Genomic DNA, 20092 nt, shown 5'->3' on the forward strand with positions numbered 1-20092 from the left:
GAACTGCAGTCAGAGAGTATATAGTTAAGCACGTGAGAATTATAGCGTTTGTTACATAGCGACTGTTGAAATTAAGTGTATCGGAAAGAATAAACCAGTTTTATTTAAGAAAGGACTTGTGTCGCTAAAGTTTCGTCGGAACGAATTTACGGAAAATTAACTAACGAACGGAGACAATATAAATCCACAAATCGTTTATCTCTCGGGTAAGTTTATACAAACTTTGTATAAAATGGCGGACTTATTTTTGCAGCTTAAACAACATCGATTTATATTTCTGTGATTTTTAACAATCAGTTTTATTTTCCCATGAAAAATAGTGTTATTTTTTATTATTCAGCCTTTTCCAGTTACCCCAAATAATTATAATTACTGGTAAGAGAATAATCTCAGTTGATCTAAAAATTGTAATATGAAATTCAAACATGATGAGATGAAGCAGATTTTATTTTAAGTGAATAACACTTTAATCTTGTATTTGTTTTTTAGCTTCTAAATTATTTATATACTGTAAGTTCGAATAAATTATTCCTGTTAGTAAGGTTTCTTTCATTACAAGCTATTTAATCTATATAAAGATGGCAACACACATTTGGATCATTTGTACCATTTTATTCGTTTTTTAAATACCAACGTACATCTCAGACAATTTTTAGTGCATGTATAATATTAATTTCATGCATTTTGACCACAAACTTTACAAAGCTGAATTTAGCTACAATAACATTGTTTTTAAGCTCACAGCGTTATTATATCTGGTGGCAATGAAATAATTTTGAGGCTTTCTCTTTGAAAAAAAATTCGAGATAAGAAGCTTAAAAAATACTGTCACGACCATTAACCACCACCTTGTTCTATATTATAGTACATTGTTCTGCTTTTAACTTTATTTGTTCTGTGCATCAAGTAAAAAGAAAGCAGTTATTAGCAATAATCTTTGCCAATCGACAGTGTTCTTAAGTTTTTTTGTTCAAACAATTAAAAATGTGATCTCTTCTTAAAGAAAAAAAACAACAAGAAATTATATTTTGAGAGTTTTTTAAAGCCAAGGTAATAAACTTACATTTATTTATATAACTATTGTTATTGAATATACTTCTTTTGTGAAAACTTTCAAATATTTGACAGGAAAAATGACTAATATCATAATGTCTTTATCAAGAATAATACCTTATAATACATGTATCTTTAACATAAATTGTACTAATAAGACTGATAAAACTTTTTGTTTTGGACAAGAGATCACTTTCACCTTAAATAATTGAAATGAATTCCATTTGTTATTAAAACCAAAAGAGACAGGGAATACTTTTGTATCATAACCATAATTCTAAGATTTGATCACAAATTACATAAAACATTTAAAAAATAACCCTGCATTGTGGTAAAAAAAAGATTAAAGTCTGACACATGAACAAACCAAACAAAAATTATATTTCAACAAATTGAAATAGAACCAACAATAATTAAGAAAATAAAATTACGTTATCTAAGCATTCTGGAATATTTTGGGCAAAGTTTACATTAATGTGTTCTTTTTGAGGCACAGGAGAATAACGTATCCACTATACAGACTATAAAGTTTGTTATCAGGTAGTATTATATCAGCCATTTTCAACAACATCTTAGAACAGTGCATTTAAAATATTACAATTATGTAAATTATACAGAATTCCTTTTTTTTCAAGGTTCAAAATGACTTTTTTTTCCTGACACAGTATCAATTATTATTGTTCAAAAATAACTGTTTCCTACATTTTCACAGCTTCAACAGCAAAGTACATGAAGAAGTAAGAACATTCGTTTCGGGTCCCTCGGCATATAAATGAGCAAACCCTCTTTTATAAGCTAAGGCCCAAAATTAATGTCCTTAGTCCTAAAAAATGACTGTCTTAAACAATCTTGATGTTTCAAGCCATAAATGAACTACGATGAAACAGGAAAATTACTGTCAGTGCACTGGTTAGTACTGATTTAAAACAGTGTAAGAAGGAACATGCTTAGTTTAAAATGATTTTTGTCATTATATATGTGGCTAAAAGTCAACATTTCCAAATCATTTTCATTTTGAATGATTACAAAATTCACAAGATTATGTTTTATGTTCGTAAGCTACTCTTGTTCATTGTACTACTTTTGTGAACATATTCCTGTTTAAAACTCAAAACCTACAAATGCTTTGTTTGTAATTAATTTTTCTCTAGGAATTTAATGATATATTATGCCTGTAATTATTCAACTTTCGTTGTTTAAACAGAAAATAAATGAAAATATAAAATGGATTTCTTGACAAGGATGATAGTGATTTGGATCAAATTGAATAAGAATTGTTCAGAAGTCTCTACACGAGAAAGGGCGATTTTAGCAACAAATATAGGACTTCTCAAAAAATGATTACATTCAAGTTTTTTTTATAATGGATAGATTTCAATTTGGACTGTCATAATCATAATCCATACAAAAATAACATTTTGCTACAATGCAGTGTTAAATAATTGATCTTAAATGGTAATCTAACAATGTTTATCCTTTGTACCAACAAATACCGATACTTACTACAATACTTACAAAATACAAACAAGAAACAATCAGCAAGCGAGAATTAAGATAACTGAGAGTTAACAATGATACAATACCACATCAATTCCTACACCAAAAGGACTATCTCAGAAATATACAATATGTATATATTTATTTTTCTGTATATTCCTTCTTTTCGTGTCTTACCTTTACTTTCAAATCACAACTTTTATATGATAAATTTCATGTACATTTCATCGACATATCTAAACTCAACACCTTTATTTCAGCATCTTCTTTCAAAGGTTGAAATATATATATATATATATACGTTTACATCAAAAACCGGTATGGCAATACAGTCATATCCTATTTATTCCATTTGAGTGATCTTGAAATTTTAGTTTCACTGGAAATCCACAGTTGTTGTAAATCCATTTAAACAAAACTGGAATGCTGAGAAAAAAAGTTTAATCTTGGTTTCACCATACCCTAAATATCACGTTCAATAGATCTGTGAGTAATCATTTTCTAAAAGCATGAGCTTTCTTAACCACTCTGGCAAGTTAATATTAACACAACTTGTAGTGAGCACTGATTTCTGGGTTCACCATTAATTTCAATACATTGCTATTTACTAGCTATTGATGTTAAATCATGACTGTGACAAAATAGTCAGGGACTCTCTCTCTTTACATAAAGTCAGCACCACAAAGGAAAATCTTCAGAAAACCAAGATAAAATCAATACTAGACTTTCTTCAAACATACATATTTTTTAGTTTGATCCTTCTTAATCTTTCGCTGATTTTATAAAATAGTGAAACCTTTTAACCTTGTGTCTTTTTATCACACAAATCATTTATCTTCCTTTGTTTCATATAGAATTATTACTTGAGTGTTACTGGTGATGGAATGTCTTGATGCCATCCATGTTGCAGATACATGCCTGTGTGAAAAGAAACAAATATAAACATGTATTATAAGAATATGTTATTTTCTTATTAAATATATCAATGTACTTAAAATCTCAGTGCTGATATATGTTATTTGTGATGGATTTGTTTGTTTGTTTGAAGTTAAGCACAAAACTACACAATGGGCTATCTGTGCTCAGCTCACCACAGGTATTGAAACTCTGTTTCTAGCTTTGTAAGTCTGCAAACATACTGCTGTGCCACTGGGGGGCATTTGTGATGGAAAGTGTTTCTTTTTAAATATGTGTTGTTGTAGGCTGTGTTTGAACATTTTAATTTATACGTTTTGTGTTGATGCTAGAGAGATGTGATGAGTATGCAATGTCTCGATTTTTCTAAAAACCTGGAGAAAATCAGTGTAACAAATACCAGAACATTGATAACTAGTTAGTAAATGAGCCAGCCAGTCAGTTGGCAAATCTATTACAATGTTGTTGATCAATTACTGAATTAGTGAGTGGCCTAGTCAGTAAGTTCTAAGTTGCGACTGCTATGCTAAGTCTTATTTGTGAGTTAGGCCTAAGAGCTAACATAGCTTGATTAACGAACACGAAGAAAAAAATGTTTTACCTTTGGCTAACTGGACTGGACTTTACATTATTATTTTTTGGAATAGCCAAAAAGAACTAACAAACAACAGAAACCATTCCAACAATATATTTCTTTTATAATTTTTTATTTTCGTAAAACACATATTTTGCTTGAATCTTCAAGAATTTTATGCAAGTTTACATTAGTAAGAATTAAAAAAGTGTGATAAAAAAAAAATCACAATGAGAATGGATGCTGGTTCCAAATTTTCTGGCAAAATAATTTGTGTAAAACATTGTTTGTTTGTTGAATTTTGCACAAATATACTTGAGGTCTATCTGTACTAGCTGTCCCTAACTTAGAGGTGATAGAATAAAAAAAAAGTAGCTAGTTAACACCACCCACCATCAACTTTTGGGCTACTCTTTTATCAATGAATTGAACATCACATTTTAATATCCCATGGCTGAAATGGCAAGCATGGTCGGTGATGGGATTCAAAACCTGCAAATTGCAAGTCTAGTGCCATAACTAAAAGGCATGCCAAGCTAAAAAAAAACATTAAGGTCCTTGAAACTATCCCAGTGATAAAACTTAGGGTCATAGCTTAATAAAAATGTACAAATAAAAAGATACACGTCTCTATAATAAAAAACATTAGATGAAAATCTGTTATAATCTGCAAAAAATAATAATAAATTCTGTATCATTAATGAACAAATATTAATACGTGAATTTCATCTAAAATAAAAACACACAATTTTAAACTTATTAATACTTACTACAATATAAGGGCATTTTTCTATAGGTTGACATGAAATAATATAAACTGTGTAATTATTCACATAAAGTTTACAAAGAATTTTACCCTGTTGAACTGGATACTGTGTGCCCTCAGAATTCCATACGGCTTGATAGCTGAAACAGTACCAGAAATAATAATAAAAAAAAGTCATTCATTTCTATTATACCAAACATATTAGAATAGATTCTTTTGCTGAGAAAGTTTTAAAATAATAATGAAAAAATATACATCTCTCATATTATTCTAAGAAACACGATTAATTGTCTTTAAAACAAAGTTTAATATTATTATAACTTGGAATATGCAAGAAAAATATTTATATTCCAAAGAATTATCTTTATGGTTTAAATATATAAAAACCATGAGGCTGTTTTATAAAAGATACAGGAATATGCACAACTTTGGAATTCACTGGATCAAAGTTAATTTCATTTGGAGCTATTTTGAAAAAGCTGAAGTTTCAGGAACACAATATTTAGAGGTGGATACCTCAATATTCATGTTACTAAGTGGAAAAGCAATGATAAATCCCCAGACAACTAATAACCACATGTGTGTATGCCTTTAAAAGTAATGTAGACCTGGATACTGATCAATTAACTGATATAATGGATTACCTATGAGCAGAAATTACATTCATTAGTGTCACATTGCACCTGCTACCACATTAATGATAAGAATGAAGGTCAACATTTGATATTGTGCTTGCTATAAGAATAAGAGGATAAAATTAATAATTATTGACATGGTGTTAAAACTACTAAACGAACATCAAAATGTTAAGCCTAATATGTAACAAAGTGCTTGATATGATTGGATTAGAACATTTTATGTGCTTTACTTATGTTGGAATGAGAAAGATACTGTATGGATCCTAATTTTCCTTTTGGATAAAACTCAAAGCAGAGTGTTTGTTTGTTTGATGAATTTCGAGCAAAGCTACTCAAAGGCTATCTGTGTTAGCTGTTCTTAATTTAGAAGTAATAGACTAAATGGAAGGGAATTAATCAACACCACCCAACGATAATAGTTGGAGTGACTGTCTAATTATGGCTGAAAGGGTGAGCATGTTCAGTGATTGTGAGTCGCTTGCCCTAGCCACCAGACCATGCCAAATCCAATGTAATCCTGATTAATCAGAAAACCTACCAGAGGTCAAAATGTGTCGGATGTATATAATGTAATCCTGATTAATTAGGAAACCTACCACAGACAGCAATAAATGTCTGAAAAAGGACATTAAACACAAATGCTTCTTCATTAAATATTTTACCTGCAGTTGGAAACAACAAAGTCATTTGCATGATATTCCTTTTCCCAGTCTGGGTTGTTTACAGGTGGATTTGTACAGCCACCATTCCTCATTTGCTGTTGTCCATGAAGCATATTCTGTGACATTGTCATTCCTGGATTATTTGGTATCAGCACCTAGACACAGAAATAAGAGCATTCAAGTTACTTAAAGAAGTTAATACGCCAAGAGTTTTGAATATTGTATACAATTAAATAATACAAACTAAACAATTTAGATATTTCCGTTATTTTATTAGACAGTTAAACTTATCAATCAATTTACAAGATTATTATCTTAATTCTATTTGCAATAAAAAAAGCAGATACTGAAATAAAAATATAAAATTATTTTCTTCATTTGTGTAAAAAATTCTGGTAAGAAAACATCTAATGGGTTATTTCATACAAAAGCTTAACATATTTTTATGTATTCATAACTTCAACCTCTAAAAAAACGTAATGTGTTTTCTGTTTTCCTCTTTTGCAATTTTTTATATTATTCATTTGCATCCATGATACCGATTAAAATAATTTTAAAATGTCTTTAAATGCGTTTCATATTAATGTCACTGACTGATTTGTAGCGTAGCAGACATAAAGAATTATGTGTAAAATAAAAAGCCATTCTAAGGCATAAGTCGCCAGATCTTGTGATAATATACACTAACATACCAACATGGGGTAGGCATTTACGAAAAACTTAAAACGTTTAGGAAATTTTTATGTTACATTTATATTAGGCAAATAATTCATATTATTAATGTTTATAATTAAATTAATTTTTTATTTTCAGGTAAGTTAAAAAAATTTACATAGAAAAAGCGTATTTAAGAAACATCGCACTTACTGATGAAATACTCTGTGAATAGGAAGATGGCGCTGAGCTGACAGGTTGTGAAGGAGGAGGCATTTGTGACATAGCTGATAGGTTACCCATTGGAAGCATCTGCTGCTGTTGCATGGGTCCTCCAATCTGTTGGTGCAACATTTGAGGTGGCCCTTGTACCAGTTGCATCTGTTGCTGATGCATTCCTCTATTACCATTCATGGGGGGTGTCTGTTCAGATAGATCAGCATACACTTACGAAACACTATATCAACATCCTTATATACAAATCAAATAACCTTAGGTATATTATTTTGAAAAATACAAGAACAGTTCTGTCCACATTATAACTAAAAATATTGGTATTCAAATAGAACTGTTTGAAACAACAAGTAGAAAATTTCTCCAAATTTGCAGTTTAAAGTTCTAAATAAACTTTGTAACTGTTACAATTATAGTATTTAGAGAGTATTTAAGTTACTTAAGTAAAAGACACCAAAAGGTAAAGTTTACTGTTGAGTTATACTAATAATTTGTAAGTTACTGTTGTAACGTTTTCTTTCGTTGGCGTTTCTTTCTCTTTTTTTTTCAAATTATTTGGTGAAAATAGTTTGAAGAGCAGTCCATTTAAATGATAACAAATTAGTATATTTCTTCTTTAATGTTTCTAAACACCATGGTAACTTATACTTTTACAAATGACGCTAACTACACTATACTAACGTAAAAAATAAACTTACTTGTACAACTTTGCGGTTGAAACGAAAAATAGAGGTAACTGACTGATTCACTCTACCGGCAAGAAACAACTCTCTATCTTTTCAGTTGTAAACTAATTTCCCTGACCCTTTATTTATAATTTATTTACCCTCAAGTGTACAAAAAACCTGGCGTCAAATCTTTTTTCAGAATTTCATAGGCCTAATTTAACGTCAACATCACGACCTACAGTTCTCTTTAGCTAGCATCTAAATTACAATATCAAGCTCTAATCCATTTGGTGATCACAAAAGTACTTTATTTCTCTGACTACAAGCTCTATAGGTATACATATAGCTATAATTTCAACAGAACTGAATTCCTCTTTCTAATCGAAGATATATTTCAGTCATTAGTGATTAAGATGCTGTATTGTGTTCATTTGCTTTAACGAAAAATCCAGAAATATAATTTAAATTAACTAACATATGCATCCAAAAGAACTTAACTGCTAATTATTTTACAATTTCCATTCTTAAGTAGAATTCCCTTTATGGGAAGGATCACATTTACCTATATTAACTTTCTCTCATTCTTTTTCTTAATATACTGGCAGTTGTGCTATAAACAAACTTTCTGGACAAATGCCTTAGAATTTAAATTCTTTGTGAAATGGTGAAAGGATAAAAGGAGATTCAAATGAAACTGATACAACTAGCTGGGTCAAAGGGGATTGTAATTATTTACAGAGAAATGTTAGTAATAAAAAGGACCTGAATAAATATAAATTAACTGCCTTGCTATCGGGATTTTGACTTGTTAATGACTATCCTTTTTTTCAGCATCAGCACCCACATCCAGAAATTGCCACTGACTAGGATCTGTTTTTAATATTTTAGTTCAAAATACAATTTTCACATTTAATATTTAAGGGTCCACCAAGGTATTAAAAAAAACAAATTACAGCAAATAAAAAATGATACAGATGAAACAATTAGCACCAACAACTAATGAAAGTATTCAGAGAAACACTAAAATTTAATCAAAATTAGAACTGCATAGTTTTCTCCTTTGCTGAAAAAACGTAGAATGTGTAAAATAAGTTGACATTATTAGTAATCGGCTGTTTTCTTACACAAAGGTAAAGTATTCTAACTATCTGAAGTTTCCCAGCTTACCATTGTCCATACCTGACTGGGAAACACTGGTGGTTGTGGCTGAGTCATGGCCACAGAAGCAGATGAACCTTCTATAAGTGATGTCAGAAGTGGTGATTTCTTCTGCAACTTTGACAACGACTGTGTATTTGATGGTGCATTGGACAAAGTAGCTGATGACACATGTGTTGTAGAAGTTACAGAGTTTCCTCCCATATTGTCAGACTGATCACTAGCAGCCTTAGTGAATATGAAGAAAAAGTCTTATTTAGAAGTTGGTACCTTCAGCTTTCTATTTTTAACATAGCAGTATAAGAAGTCCAAGATACAGAACTTTAAACTTGTTTTTTGCACCTTGTGGATATTATAAATTTTGAGTAAACAAAGGCTTCAGCTAAGAGTGAAACCTCATGATACTCCACTTAGCCATCTTTTAGAGTTAACTAACAGATTAGCATTCCTTCTGTTTTATCTGTTTCTATTTTTAAGATGTTCAATTTCCTCTGCTGACTTTTGACTAATGTAAGGAAAATTGTGCTCATCATCATATATAGCTTTACAAGATACAAACAAGAAAAACTGATTTCACATCAGCACCCACATCCAGAAATTGCCACTGACTAGGATTTGTTTTTAATATTTTAGTTCAAAATACAATTTTCACATTTAATATTTAAGGGTCCACCAAGGTATTAAAAAAAATACAAAATTAAGCCCTGACCACTTGAATATTTATCGCCATAAAATGCGAAAAGAAATGATGAATCAATACCATCAATTCACTTTATAATTTTGAACACCACAAACAGATTCTCTTCTAACTCTATTTTTTTCGAGAGAAAAGAATTTCAGAGATCTTAATCTGGCTTGATATGACAGCCCATCCATCCCAGTGAGCCCTCTTTCGAACTTATTCTACAAATTCAGTTCCTATCTTAAGGTACGACTGAACACAATACTCCATATGAAGCCTAACGTGTGACCTATATAATGAAATGATAATTTCTTTACAATTATATTTAATATTTCTATAAATGTAATGTAAAATCCTATTTGCCCTAAGAAACAACAAAATCCTTTTCTTCCATAACACTGTTAATATTATTTCCATTAACATTATATTTATATTTCAAATTATGATATTCCACATGCATTATCTTGCATTTATTATAACTAATAGCTATCTGCCAATTATTGACCCAAGTCATCAAATGGTGTAAGTCCTTTTGTAAAGAACCAATAGAACTTGAGACCTTAATATTATCAGTACGTTTAAGCAGCTTATTGACCATTCCTTTATCTATGTCATTGATGTAAACCAAAAGAGTAAAGTCCCAACACTGAGATGTGAGGTACCCCACTTGTGACATTTATCAAGTTTGACTGAACTGTAATTGTAACAACCTTCTGCTTTCTTTGCTCCGGTCATTTTTGCTCCATAGAGCAACTTATCCCCATAATCATAGAAATATATGAACAAACATTTTATGTAGCACTTTCTCAAAGTCCATATATACGAAATACACGCTTTGCCCTCATAATATAAGCAGCAACCTCTTCAAAGAATGTCAAAACGTTAGTGAGGCAAGATTTTTCTCTAGTGATACTATGAAGATTATCCAAAGAGAGTTTAATTTTTTTTAAATAACTTTGAAAAGCATCGTTTATCAGACATCAAAGTTTTTTCCTTAAAAGATGGAAGTCGCATCTGTCCAACACTTGACATGTTCTCTTACTTTGACGGCCTGACATGGCCTTGTGGTTAAGACATTCAACTCACAATCTGAGAGTCTCGGGTTCGAATCTCGTCCTCGAAAATGCTCACCTTTTCAGCCATGGGGTATTTATAATGCGACAATCAATGCCACTTTTCGTTTGTAAAATAGTAGCCCAAGAGTTAGCGGCGGGTGGTGTTGACTAGCTGCCTTGCCTATTACTTCAAAATTAGTGAAGGCTAGCTGAGATAGCCCTCGAGTAAACTTGCGTGAAATTCAAAATAAAACTGATAAATAGACACCTGCTTACTTCTCAAGGGCTTACACAAAACAATAGCAACAGGCTCATATATCCTTTTATTAACCTCCTTCAAAACCCTTAGGATAATATTATGTAATCCAAGTTTTCAAGTGTTTAAATGAACAGCCACCAATACAAATTCTTAATCGACAATCCAGTCAAAGTATGTATTATTTTGGTGTGTGAGCAATATATCAACCAGGTTCTTCAAAAAAAAATCCTTCTTTTAAGTTCCTTAAAATATCTTATGTGAATTATGGGAAGTAATATCAGGAAATAATAGGGAAATAACGAGCGAAAAATCAGGAAGTAATCTAGCTAGCGTCTTGACAATGTTAATGTGTTTTAATGACTTACTATAAATAAAATAGTGATTTATGATAGCTGGTTTTTCAGCAGAATCCTCCTTACCTTAGAGACAAGACTGGCTCGATAAGCAGCTAAAGCCTTCAAATAGTCTTTTTTAGCCGCTTCAGTTTTCTTTTTATACACCTGAGACAAACAAAATCTTATTTAGTGTATCATTTGGGGTACACTGATCAACAACTATTTGACGCCATATGACTTAAAATAACGGCTGTATTAAGTAATAAATACAGTTCTAGGATAAGCGTCCGTTTTTCTTTATGTTCAAGATGGTAAAGCATTGATTTCAACATAAAAGTCCCGAGTTCAAGCCCAATTTAGGATAGAATTTAAAACATACTGAATTATTACACATTGAAGTTTAAAATATAACTTTTAAATACTTCAAAAAACGTTAAACGTTAACGCTAGAGTTAAAAATATCTTAACTACAACTGTGATTTTGAAATAAACTGAGATTTCAACTGTAATCTGGGTTCAATTTTATCATTTAAGATGTTAAAGCCATGAGACCATGGAAACTGAGAGTTAAGCTATTTTATTCGATGCGAATCATTTTATGGTCAATTAATTTCTTTTATTGGAAACATTTATGTAATTACGAAATGCACTAAAAACTAAATACAATTTACGCCAGGGGGGTTATGCTCCAGAAGTGTTGCTTCATGGACCTCCATTGTTCTCGGTCATTGCCCTGTTAACTACCGTATACTATCGCGTACAAAAGAAAAATAAAACGTTAAATAATGCCAACGTTCTGTACCTTTGCTGGAACTAATTCTGTAAAAGAAAAAGGTTAAAAGAGGATACTAAAAACAGCCATTTTTAAATCGTGGCTGTTATAAGTCTTTTTGCGCTTCAGAAACGTGGATATCGAATTATCTTATTTATTAAAATGGCCGCTATTTTACTTTTACGAACCATTTTACATTCTTTTTTTGAAGACTAGCACATACTCATAGTTAGTTAATGTTATAAGGGAATGTTGGTCAGAGAAACATTTGTTCAGGTGTCTCACTTCAGGTCAATTTTCAAAGAAACCGCTTGTTAACCCTATTTATACTTTTTAATGCTTTGACAAATGAAATACTGACCATTATCTTTCTGATTTTAGTTTTAGGTTCACAATAACCTCATATTTTAGTATAGTAAGTAGTTATGAACTTACATTCTTATGATCTGCTTCTAATCCGTCCCACATTGAAGCTACGATTTTGGAAACTTCTCCAAAACTGGCATTTGGATTTTGACCTTTGATTGCCGCTTGGGTATCTCGAAAGAACAGAGCATATGCTGACACAGGCCTATAATGATCATAGAATCATTTAAAAAATCATCATCTATTTATGAGAAAAACAGGACCTAAGTAAGCTTATGAATTATTTAAAGTAACTTCCAAATTACAAAAATCTTTGCAACTTTGCAAAATGCTGTATCATTAATTTGTAACATGATAAATAATGAGCTCTCATTGCATCAATCTAAGCTCATTGTCGTCTGGAAAACCATCAAATTACTCTTTTCAAACATTCTCTTCACTCTGATATTGTCAAAATCTACCCCCCCCCCCCCGGTGATGAACGCTTTATCTCTGGCATGATATAAGGATGTTTAGTTTAGATATTATTGATTATAATTTATTTTTGGTTGTGAAATTTTTATTATTGTTTAGTTTGTTATAATAAGAGTGAAAAGCAGACGATTGTAGGAAGTTGTGTTGATAAGCCATTGATGATGAGACTATCGAACGTCGCGTGCAATACATTGACATCGAGAATATAGAAGGCGGGCAGATGATTAAGGGATAAACATATAAATAATATGAGGTGAGCGGAAACAGCAGACAGGTAATAGCAAAAGAGAGTAAACTTACAGCAACGAAAAGGTCGGCGTAAAGTTAACTATCGTAGAAGTGATAGGCCTAACGATTAACATAGGCCTAGCGTTTAATATGTTAGAGTAAGACTCACAGTAGAAAAGGAGATAAAAAAGAAGAATTTATTCCGTCAAACGTGTTTCTAAAGCAATTGAATCCGCCTAGGTACACTTTGACAAAAGGAACAGAGGATCTTCAGAAGAAAGAAGACCAAACGAATAAAGGTAACTTGCGCCCCAACTGTAAGTGAATCACACCAGAATACTAGTACAATAGTAATATAGAGAAGATAAGTTCGACTTGTCAACTGAAATTCTAAAGTAATTGAATAGGCCTAAGTGAACTTTTCACAAAAAGAAGAGACCTATATATAATTAGTGTTTATGATATGCCTGTAATATCTGTAGTGTGAAGACTTTGTTGTACATACGCATAATTGTTCCGAATATATATGTATATTATTTGAAAACAAGTAAAGTGTGTGCTGTTTATTCCTGGTTGAATTTATCGTCAACAAGTCATAGACACCTACTGTAGAAGAATCCTAAGCCCAACAACAACACATTATATGTTTATACTATTAAGAAGTATAAGTAAAAACCTTTTATTTTGACAATTAGAGAAAGGCTACCAGTTGTATGTTGGGCACCAGCTGTTAGCCACCCTGATCTTGTAAACTTTTTGAACTCCGTTGGACATTAAAGAAAGAGAACAATGTTATCGAAACAATTTCCAAGTGCTTTACTTCGCTTATTCTGAATAAAACGTGCAGCTTGCCAGTCTGATGCAGAGAATATTACCATATGGCAAACACTCTTAATTAAGCTAGAGGTTAAGGTGTGAACTAGTGGTTAAAGTGCCGGGCTGCGGATTGAAAAGTTCAAGGTTCGAGTCGTGATGATGTTTAAAACTGTGAGCACGTTTAAAAACTGACAATCCATTTATTTGGTTCAAAGAGCTGGACAATGCCCTTGTGGCAACGGATGCTACCGACTTGCTACCCTCCCTTTGGACAGTAGTTCATAATTAAGGTCGACTATACTTCAACACAAAAGTTTTCTGACCTGATCGTTTCGCCCAGAATCGCATAAAGTTCAATTCAGGTTAAAAAGCCCAATTCCCACTGAGCTATGGGCAAATCTGTTCTGTTTCTATACCAGACAGCAAAGGACCTAGTGCTTCTGACCAGGAGTATCTGAGTACCGTAGTTACCCGTAAGTAATATGTTCTCATTTGTTTCATAGCTAACACACATTATAAAAGCCTTTTGTTTCGACGAATTTTAAACTTATCTATAATTTTGTTACATATCATGAAAAAAAACATTTTAAAGTTACGACCCCTACTTTTAAAAGTACTTTATCTTTTTGTTTTTTTTATATTTTCACTGAACAAAGAACGCGTGAAATATTAAGTATGGAAAGTCACAAATTAAGAAATATTGCTCGACGAACATAAAGTACTAATAAAAAATCTTCTTTAGATTCCAGGGATTCATGGTTCGCGTCCCGTACTACAAAAACGCGCGTGAGAGTGACGATCAAAATTTTATTCAAAAAACAACAATAAATACAATACATTCAATAAAAAAATAATAACATAAAAATTATATTATACAATGGTCATAAAAACGAAATTAAGGTAAAAAAGACTTCAAGAATGTGGAGCGTAAATAAATATATTACTAAACAATAAATACATAAATTAATATTTTCTTCATTAACTTTTATGCGACTTAAGCCTATTTTAGCATATTATAATAACCCAAGAGTTGGCGATTGGTACTGTTGACTAACTGTCTATCACTTTAAAACTAGGGCTGGTTATGTACAAGCCTTTGTGAAAATTTGAAACAAACAAAACCAATGCTTCATTCAGTAAGTGTTTGTCTACCTTATCTATGATAGATCTTAAATTCTTTGTTTGTTTTAGAGAAAAGCCACAATGGGCTACCTGCTGTGTCTACCGTGGGAAATCGAACCTCAGGTTTTAGTGTTGTAAGTATGTAAATTTCCCCCTGTCCCAATTGGGGGGGGGGTTAAATTCTTCCTGACGATCTCTCTAAACACTGCTCGTTATTACATTGAAGTTTGCCCCCCCTCCACTGGTTCAGCGGTAAGTCCGAGAGCTCACACCACTAAAACTGAGTTTCGATACTTGTGGTTGGTACAGCATAGTAGCCCATTGTGTAGCTCTGTACTTAGGAACAAATAAATATAAACTGAAGTTTACGTAAACTTAACAAATTATCCCAAGATGGCGCCCATGGATGAAATAAAAAGTGTATGTTTGAAAATTATTCGTAATTTTCTAGCAAATTAAAAACAAAGTAACAACTCTTGCATCCTTGTATTAACGTTACAGATATATTTGAAAATATACTTACGCAAGAGAAAATCAAACACAATTGTTTCGCTATATAATTATGTAGTTTGAGCAAAATATCTGGTAACTAAAGCCACCATGTTGCCGTTATTTTCTTAGCAAAGCTATACAATAAGCTATCTGCATTCTGTCCACCGGGGTGGGTGAATCGAACCCCGGATTTCAGCTTTGTAAGTTTGTAAATCTATAGCTGAGCCACCGAGAGACTAGAAATGACTAACCAGCTCTTGACGTTTTTCTTTACTTGTTTCATTTGATTATTTGCACACGGCTACACAAGGGCTATTTGCACTAGCTATTTTTACTTTTGAACTGATTAGTTAGAGGGAAGGCAGCTAGTCAACAGTAGCTACCGTCAACTCATAGGCCACTGTAATTGAATAGCAGGACCTGACTGTCACTCTTATAACACACACACGGCCTCAAAGTGTAGAAGCGCGATTCTGCGGAATCGGAAGGCAAACCATAGATCCTCAGATTCACAGTTCAGCAAGAAAACCTCTGGGCCACACCAAACCCAAGTATAATTTTAAGAGCAGATACTCCATAAAATAATTTGACCAAAGACATGTCTTTGACTCGGAACTATGACGGAAAAGAAATTGCCAAAAATATATTTCAAAAGAATGCAGAACTAATTAAATATTGGTCTTTCCAGTTTTAAGACTAAAAACATTTGTCTTGTCAAGTCTTCAAACAATCACCTTTTTAAGAAACTATAGAAAACATCGTTCTTAGTAAAACAATATTTAACATTTGAAAAAAAAAGTAATTGTTTAACTTTCAAAATTATTAAACGACCAACTGGAAGAATAACATCGTGTAAGGCAAATTTTCGAATAAAAATATTTCAAAAGATTTTCGTTTTTAAGGTTCTGAGACCAGTTCTAGCAAAGTTCTTTCTTATATGTAATTGATTAGAAGTCCTTCCATTCAGTCCAATGTACGAACTTAATTTGCTTTGCGTAATGTATAATTTTGTATATGATTAGGAAACTACAGAAGATTGCATTCTATCCAATAATGTTTTACCCTTCAGAAATTATTTGAAAAGAAGTTCATCATTTTAAATCTTTTTTTTTAACAAAACTGATGGGCTATTTATGTGAGGATGTTTTATTTTAGTTTTAATTGAATCAAATAATTTTACCAAAATAACCTTAAAAAGGATGAAAAAGATCGAATACAACACAAAAGAAATCTTTTTGGTTTGCAGGAAGCAATCAGAAACCCTTGGAGACCACAAATTCAATTGGGCTGTTTCTGAGCTTATTTCCCTGCAGTAATCAAATAAAATGCGAAGTAATGATAGAAGAATGGGGTAATCACGTGTTTCCTTCTCTAGAGGGACTTCATTTAATTTACATAGGTTGCAGACGCGTTTCTTGTTAGCTAGGGCTTAAATGTGATCATGAAAGACCCACTTTAGTTTTTGGAAACATAACCAATTGATCAATTTAAATTTGCAGTAGCGAAAGACATTTGTTGAAGATTCGCACCAATGGAGTTCGATGAAATTAGATTTTTTTTAAAACTTAACAAATGAAATGCGGATGATTTGGGGGAAAATATATAAATATAATTTACCCAAAATAAGGCACTGTTATTTATAATGGGTAATAGCATAAACAAAGGTAATGAAAACACAAACAATGGAAAAATTAGTTTTGGTCTGTGGCATTGTTTTTCAAATTGTATTCCGTGGAACCCAAGGGATCCACAAAGGGTCATCACGGATTCCCCACAAAGATAACAGATAATGGCGGTTTTTTGTTGGTATATTTTTTCAGTTATTGAGTGTCAACCCGTCAGGAACCAAATTTTTTGTTTTGTTTTTTTAATCATAAGTATTTTTGTATATTTATTTACACTTTTACATTAACAATACTGTTACGAACTTGGTCACTTTCAGTTAGGTTAAGCTTTAAGGGTGAGTTAAGGGTTAAAGTTCCGTGATTGAAAGAATGAAATAAGAAGGTTCCATAGGCCTATGGTGAAACTTTCACCTCACTGGTGTTGCTATCCGGTAATACGGAAAGTTTCTATTTAACAAAAAAGGTAGTAATAATAAGTTAAGTGAACATACATTCACGTCGTAACCATTATACTGGAGTTTTAATAAAATTCTCGGCCTTAGACAACTATAAAACAGCGTGAAATATTCTTCAAGGTTCAACACCGATCTCTCATGTCTCATTACCCACATTTTTTAAATTGAAGATTCTAAGAAAAACAGGGTTAGAGATAACGAGTTCACTTTGACATAGAACTCCTGTCGTTTAAAGAAGAAAAAACAAACAAAATAACTACATAAAAATGTTTTACTTTCATGACTCTAGGTCTCATTGTTTATAATATATTGATGACGTCCTCCCTGTGAATATGTAAGTACAGATATTCCCATAATATTCTGGTTCTAAATACAATAGCCTTCGGTTATATGTAAATTTCAAAGTAGGCCAACATTTCCTCGGTATGTTGTAATTAGTTAACGTTCTTGGTAGTGTCAAAACTAAAAGCAAACGGATAATTAGTAGATGGTCCCTCTAACAGGAAATAATATTGTGAAATATTAATGATACACTTCTGTTCTTCTGAGTCACAAGAATTCAACAGATATCTTAACGAACTTATTTTCAGGGATACAAACAAAATCAAGGCACTTCAGAATAAGTGGCGTTCACTTAACTATTGTTGATGTATATATTCTATTTTTTTTTCTAACTTGCTCTAATGGAGAAAGTAATGAGCCATTCACATATTTTCAAATGATATAAATGAGAACAATAGATACAAGCATGGAATGAATAACACGAGCATTGGATTGATTTGGGATGTGGAGAAATATCTGGATGTATGCTTCGACAGTACTTATGAACTTAACAATAAACCTAAATGCGTTACCATAGTCTCGTAAGTAAGTTGCTAATTCTATGATATATTTGTTCGTATAAGTGTTCGTTTCATGAACTTAAAATAGTATTTTTAGTTTAGGCCTCATGATGGAAGATCGTGATATAAAGAATTAACCTTCAATCAGTTATCAGTTATTCTATTAAGGTATAGCCAAGTCCCCAGAGATAATTTACATATTCGTTAATTTTAGAAAGCCTAGTATACTTTTCCTTGTGTTCACATTCTTCCCATTTACGTTAGTGTATTTATTCAAACATTTCATGAAATACGTAATCTGATAAGACAAGAATACTACGGGCTACTGACTGATGCCTATGCTTATGATGTTCTTGTCACATACAGAACTATACACCACATTAGTGAAACTTTATTAAAGATTAATATGGGTGATAGATTAACAAAGCTACTAACTAACGAAATGGACTAGCTAAATTACCCAATTCGACGTTACAAAGTTAAATATATTTTAACTTTTGATTTCTAGTTAGAATTTGTTTTGTTTCTTATTTCTAGTTAAAAGAGTCTTCTCAGTATTCCGTTTCAAGAATTTGATTTTAAAGCAAGATTTATAGAACGTCAAGATTTATGGCCTAGCCTTGCTATCGCCACAAGCTTCGTTTCCTTCCATTTACTGTATCATGTTGTGCAAGGTTTTTACGAGCGCAGTAAAATTTGCTTTCCAGTACTATCGCAAGAATTTCAATAGTTTATGGCTTTTTCGAACCTTCATAAAAACCACTCTCATCTTCCTAATCGCCGTGGATGTATATGAACGACTTTTATTCAAGTACAGGATGGACTCGACGGTTTCAACTTAAATATAAAACACATACTAACATTATTTAAACTTTCTCGTTTATTGTGTGCTTCCGGAACCATCTTTTTCTGCCTGCACCTTTCCTTTTCCATATATTTCCTAATATAATGTTGTAGGGTACATTTTTCTTTTCAATTTTTTAAACTCGTAAAGAGATTTTTTAAAAATATCTGAAGTCATTTGAATAGTTTTGAGACTGTAAAACTGAAATAAAAATCAAACTTTTACGTGGGGCAATTTATATATTTTGAAATACATCACACGCAGCTTAATAGCAGTGATATGCAAAATAAAATAATTATCTTTCTCCTCGAATAACTGATGATATATGATTATAATAATAAACATTATGTGAAGAAAAACTGTGTTCTCACAAAAATTAGAAATCAAAATTAGTCATACCCGAATGAATGTATTATTATATATTTTACTCTGTTACAATAGGTTTGTAGGTTATACTAACGCATATAACTATGGAAAATACAATAATATAACATTAACGGTGAACAATAATATAACATTAACGGTGAACAATAATATAACAATAACGGTGAACAATAATACAACATTAACGGTGAACAATAATATAACAATAACGGTGAACAATAATATAACATTAACGGTGAACAATAATATAACATTAACGGTGAACAATAATACATCATTAACGGTGAACGTAATAATATACCAAGTACGTACTGCAAATAATTAAGTATTTACACATAAAATATAATGTTGTACTTTTTGTATCTTGCCTAACGTAATGCTAAAAGGCATAAACATATCATCGCAAATTCATAGATTAAAGAATTTCAATTCCTGCTACACGTAGTTTCAATCCTTGTCTAATATTTAGGTGAAAACGTGTATAATTCCTCTGCCTGTGAAAAACGTAAAACTTTTTAAGTT

The 20092-nt window shown here is 31.7% G+C and overlaps 1 protein-coding gene across 2 annotated transcripts in view; it reads right to left on the bottom strand.

Moving 5' to 3' along the window:
* Window positions 1–597: 597 nt before the first annotated feature.
* The window catches only part of LOC106465803 (TOX high mobility group box family member 3-like), a 28486-nt gene continuing 8991 nt past the window's right edge, over window positions 598–20092 (bottom strand). Inside the window, exons 5-11 of one of the 2 annotated variants that reach the window (XM_022393750.1) lie at window positions 12358–12493; window positions 11235–11315; window positions 8829–9047; window positions 6973–7182; window positions 6106–6260; window positions 4896–4945; window positions 598–3468 (exon numbers count right to left, since the gene is read on the bottom strand). In XM_022393750.1, coding sequence (XP_022249458.1) covers window positions 3410–3468; window positions 4896–4945; window positions 6106–6260; window positions 6973–7182; window positions 8829–9047; window positions 11235–11315; window positions 12358–12493 — 910 coding nt within the window. In that variant the 3' untranslated portion in view covers window positions 598–3409. The remainder of the gene's footprint in view (window positions 3469–4895; window positions 4946–6105; window positions 6261–6972; window positions 7183–8828; window positions 9048–11234; window positions 11316–12357; window positions 12494–20092) is intronic. The other variant, XM_022393751.1, reaches the window with a different exon arrangement.

The sequence above is a fragment of the Limulus polyphemus genome, unplaced genomic scaffold (genome assembly GCF_000517525.1).
Source record: "Limulus polyphemus unplaced genomic scaffold, Limulus_polyphemus-2.1.2 Scaffold2056, whole genome shotgun sequence".
Classification (NCBI taxonomy): domain Eukaryota; kingdom Metazoa; phylum Arthropoda; class Merostomata; order Xiphosura; family Limulidae; genus Limulus; species Limulus polyphemus.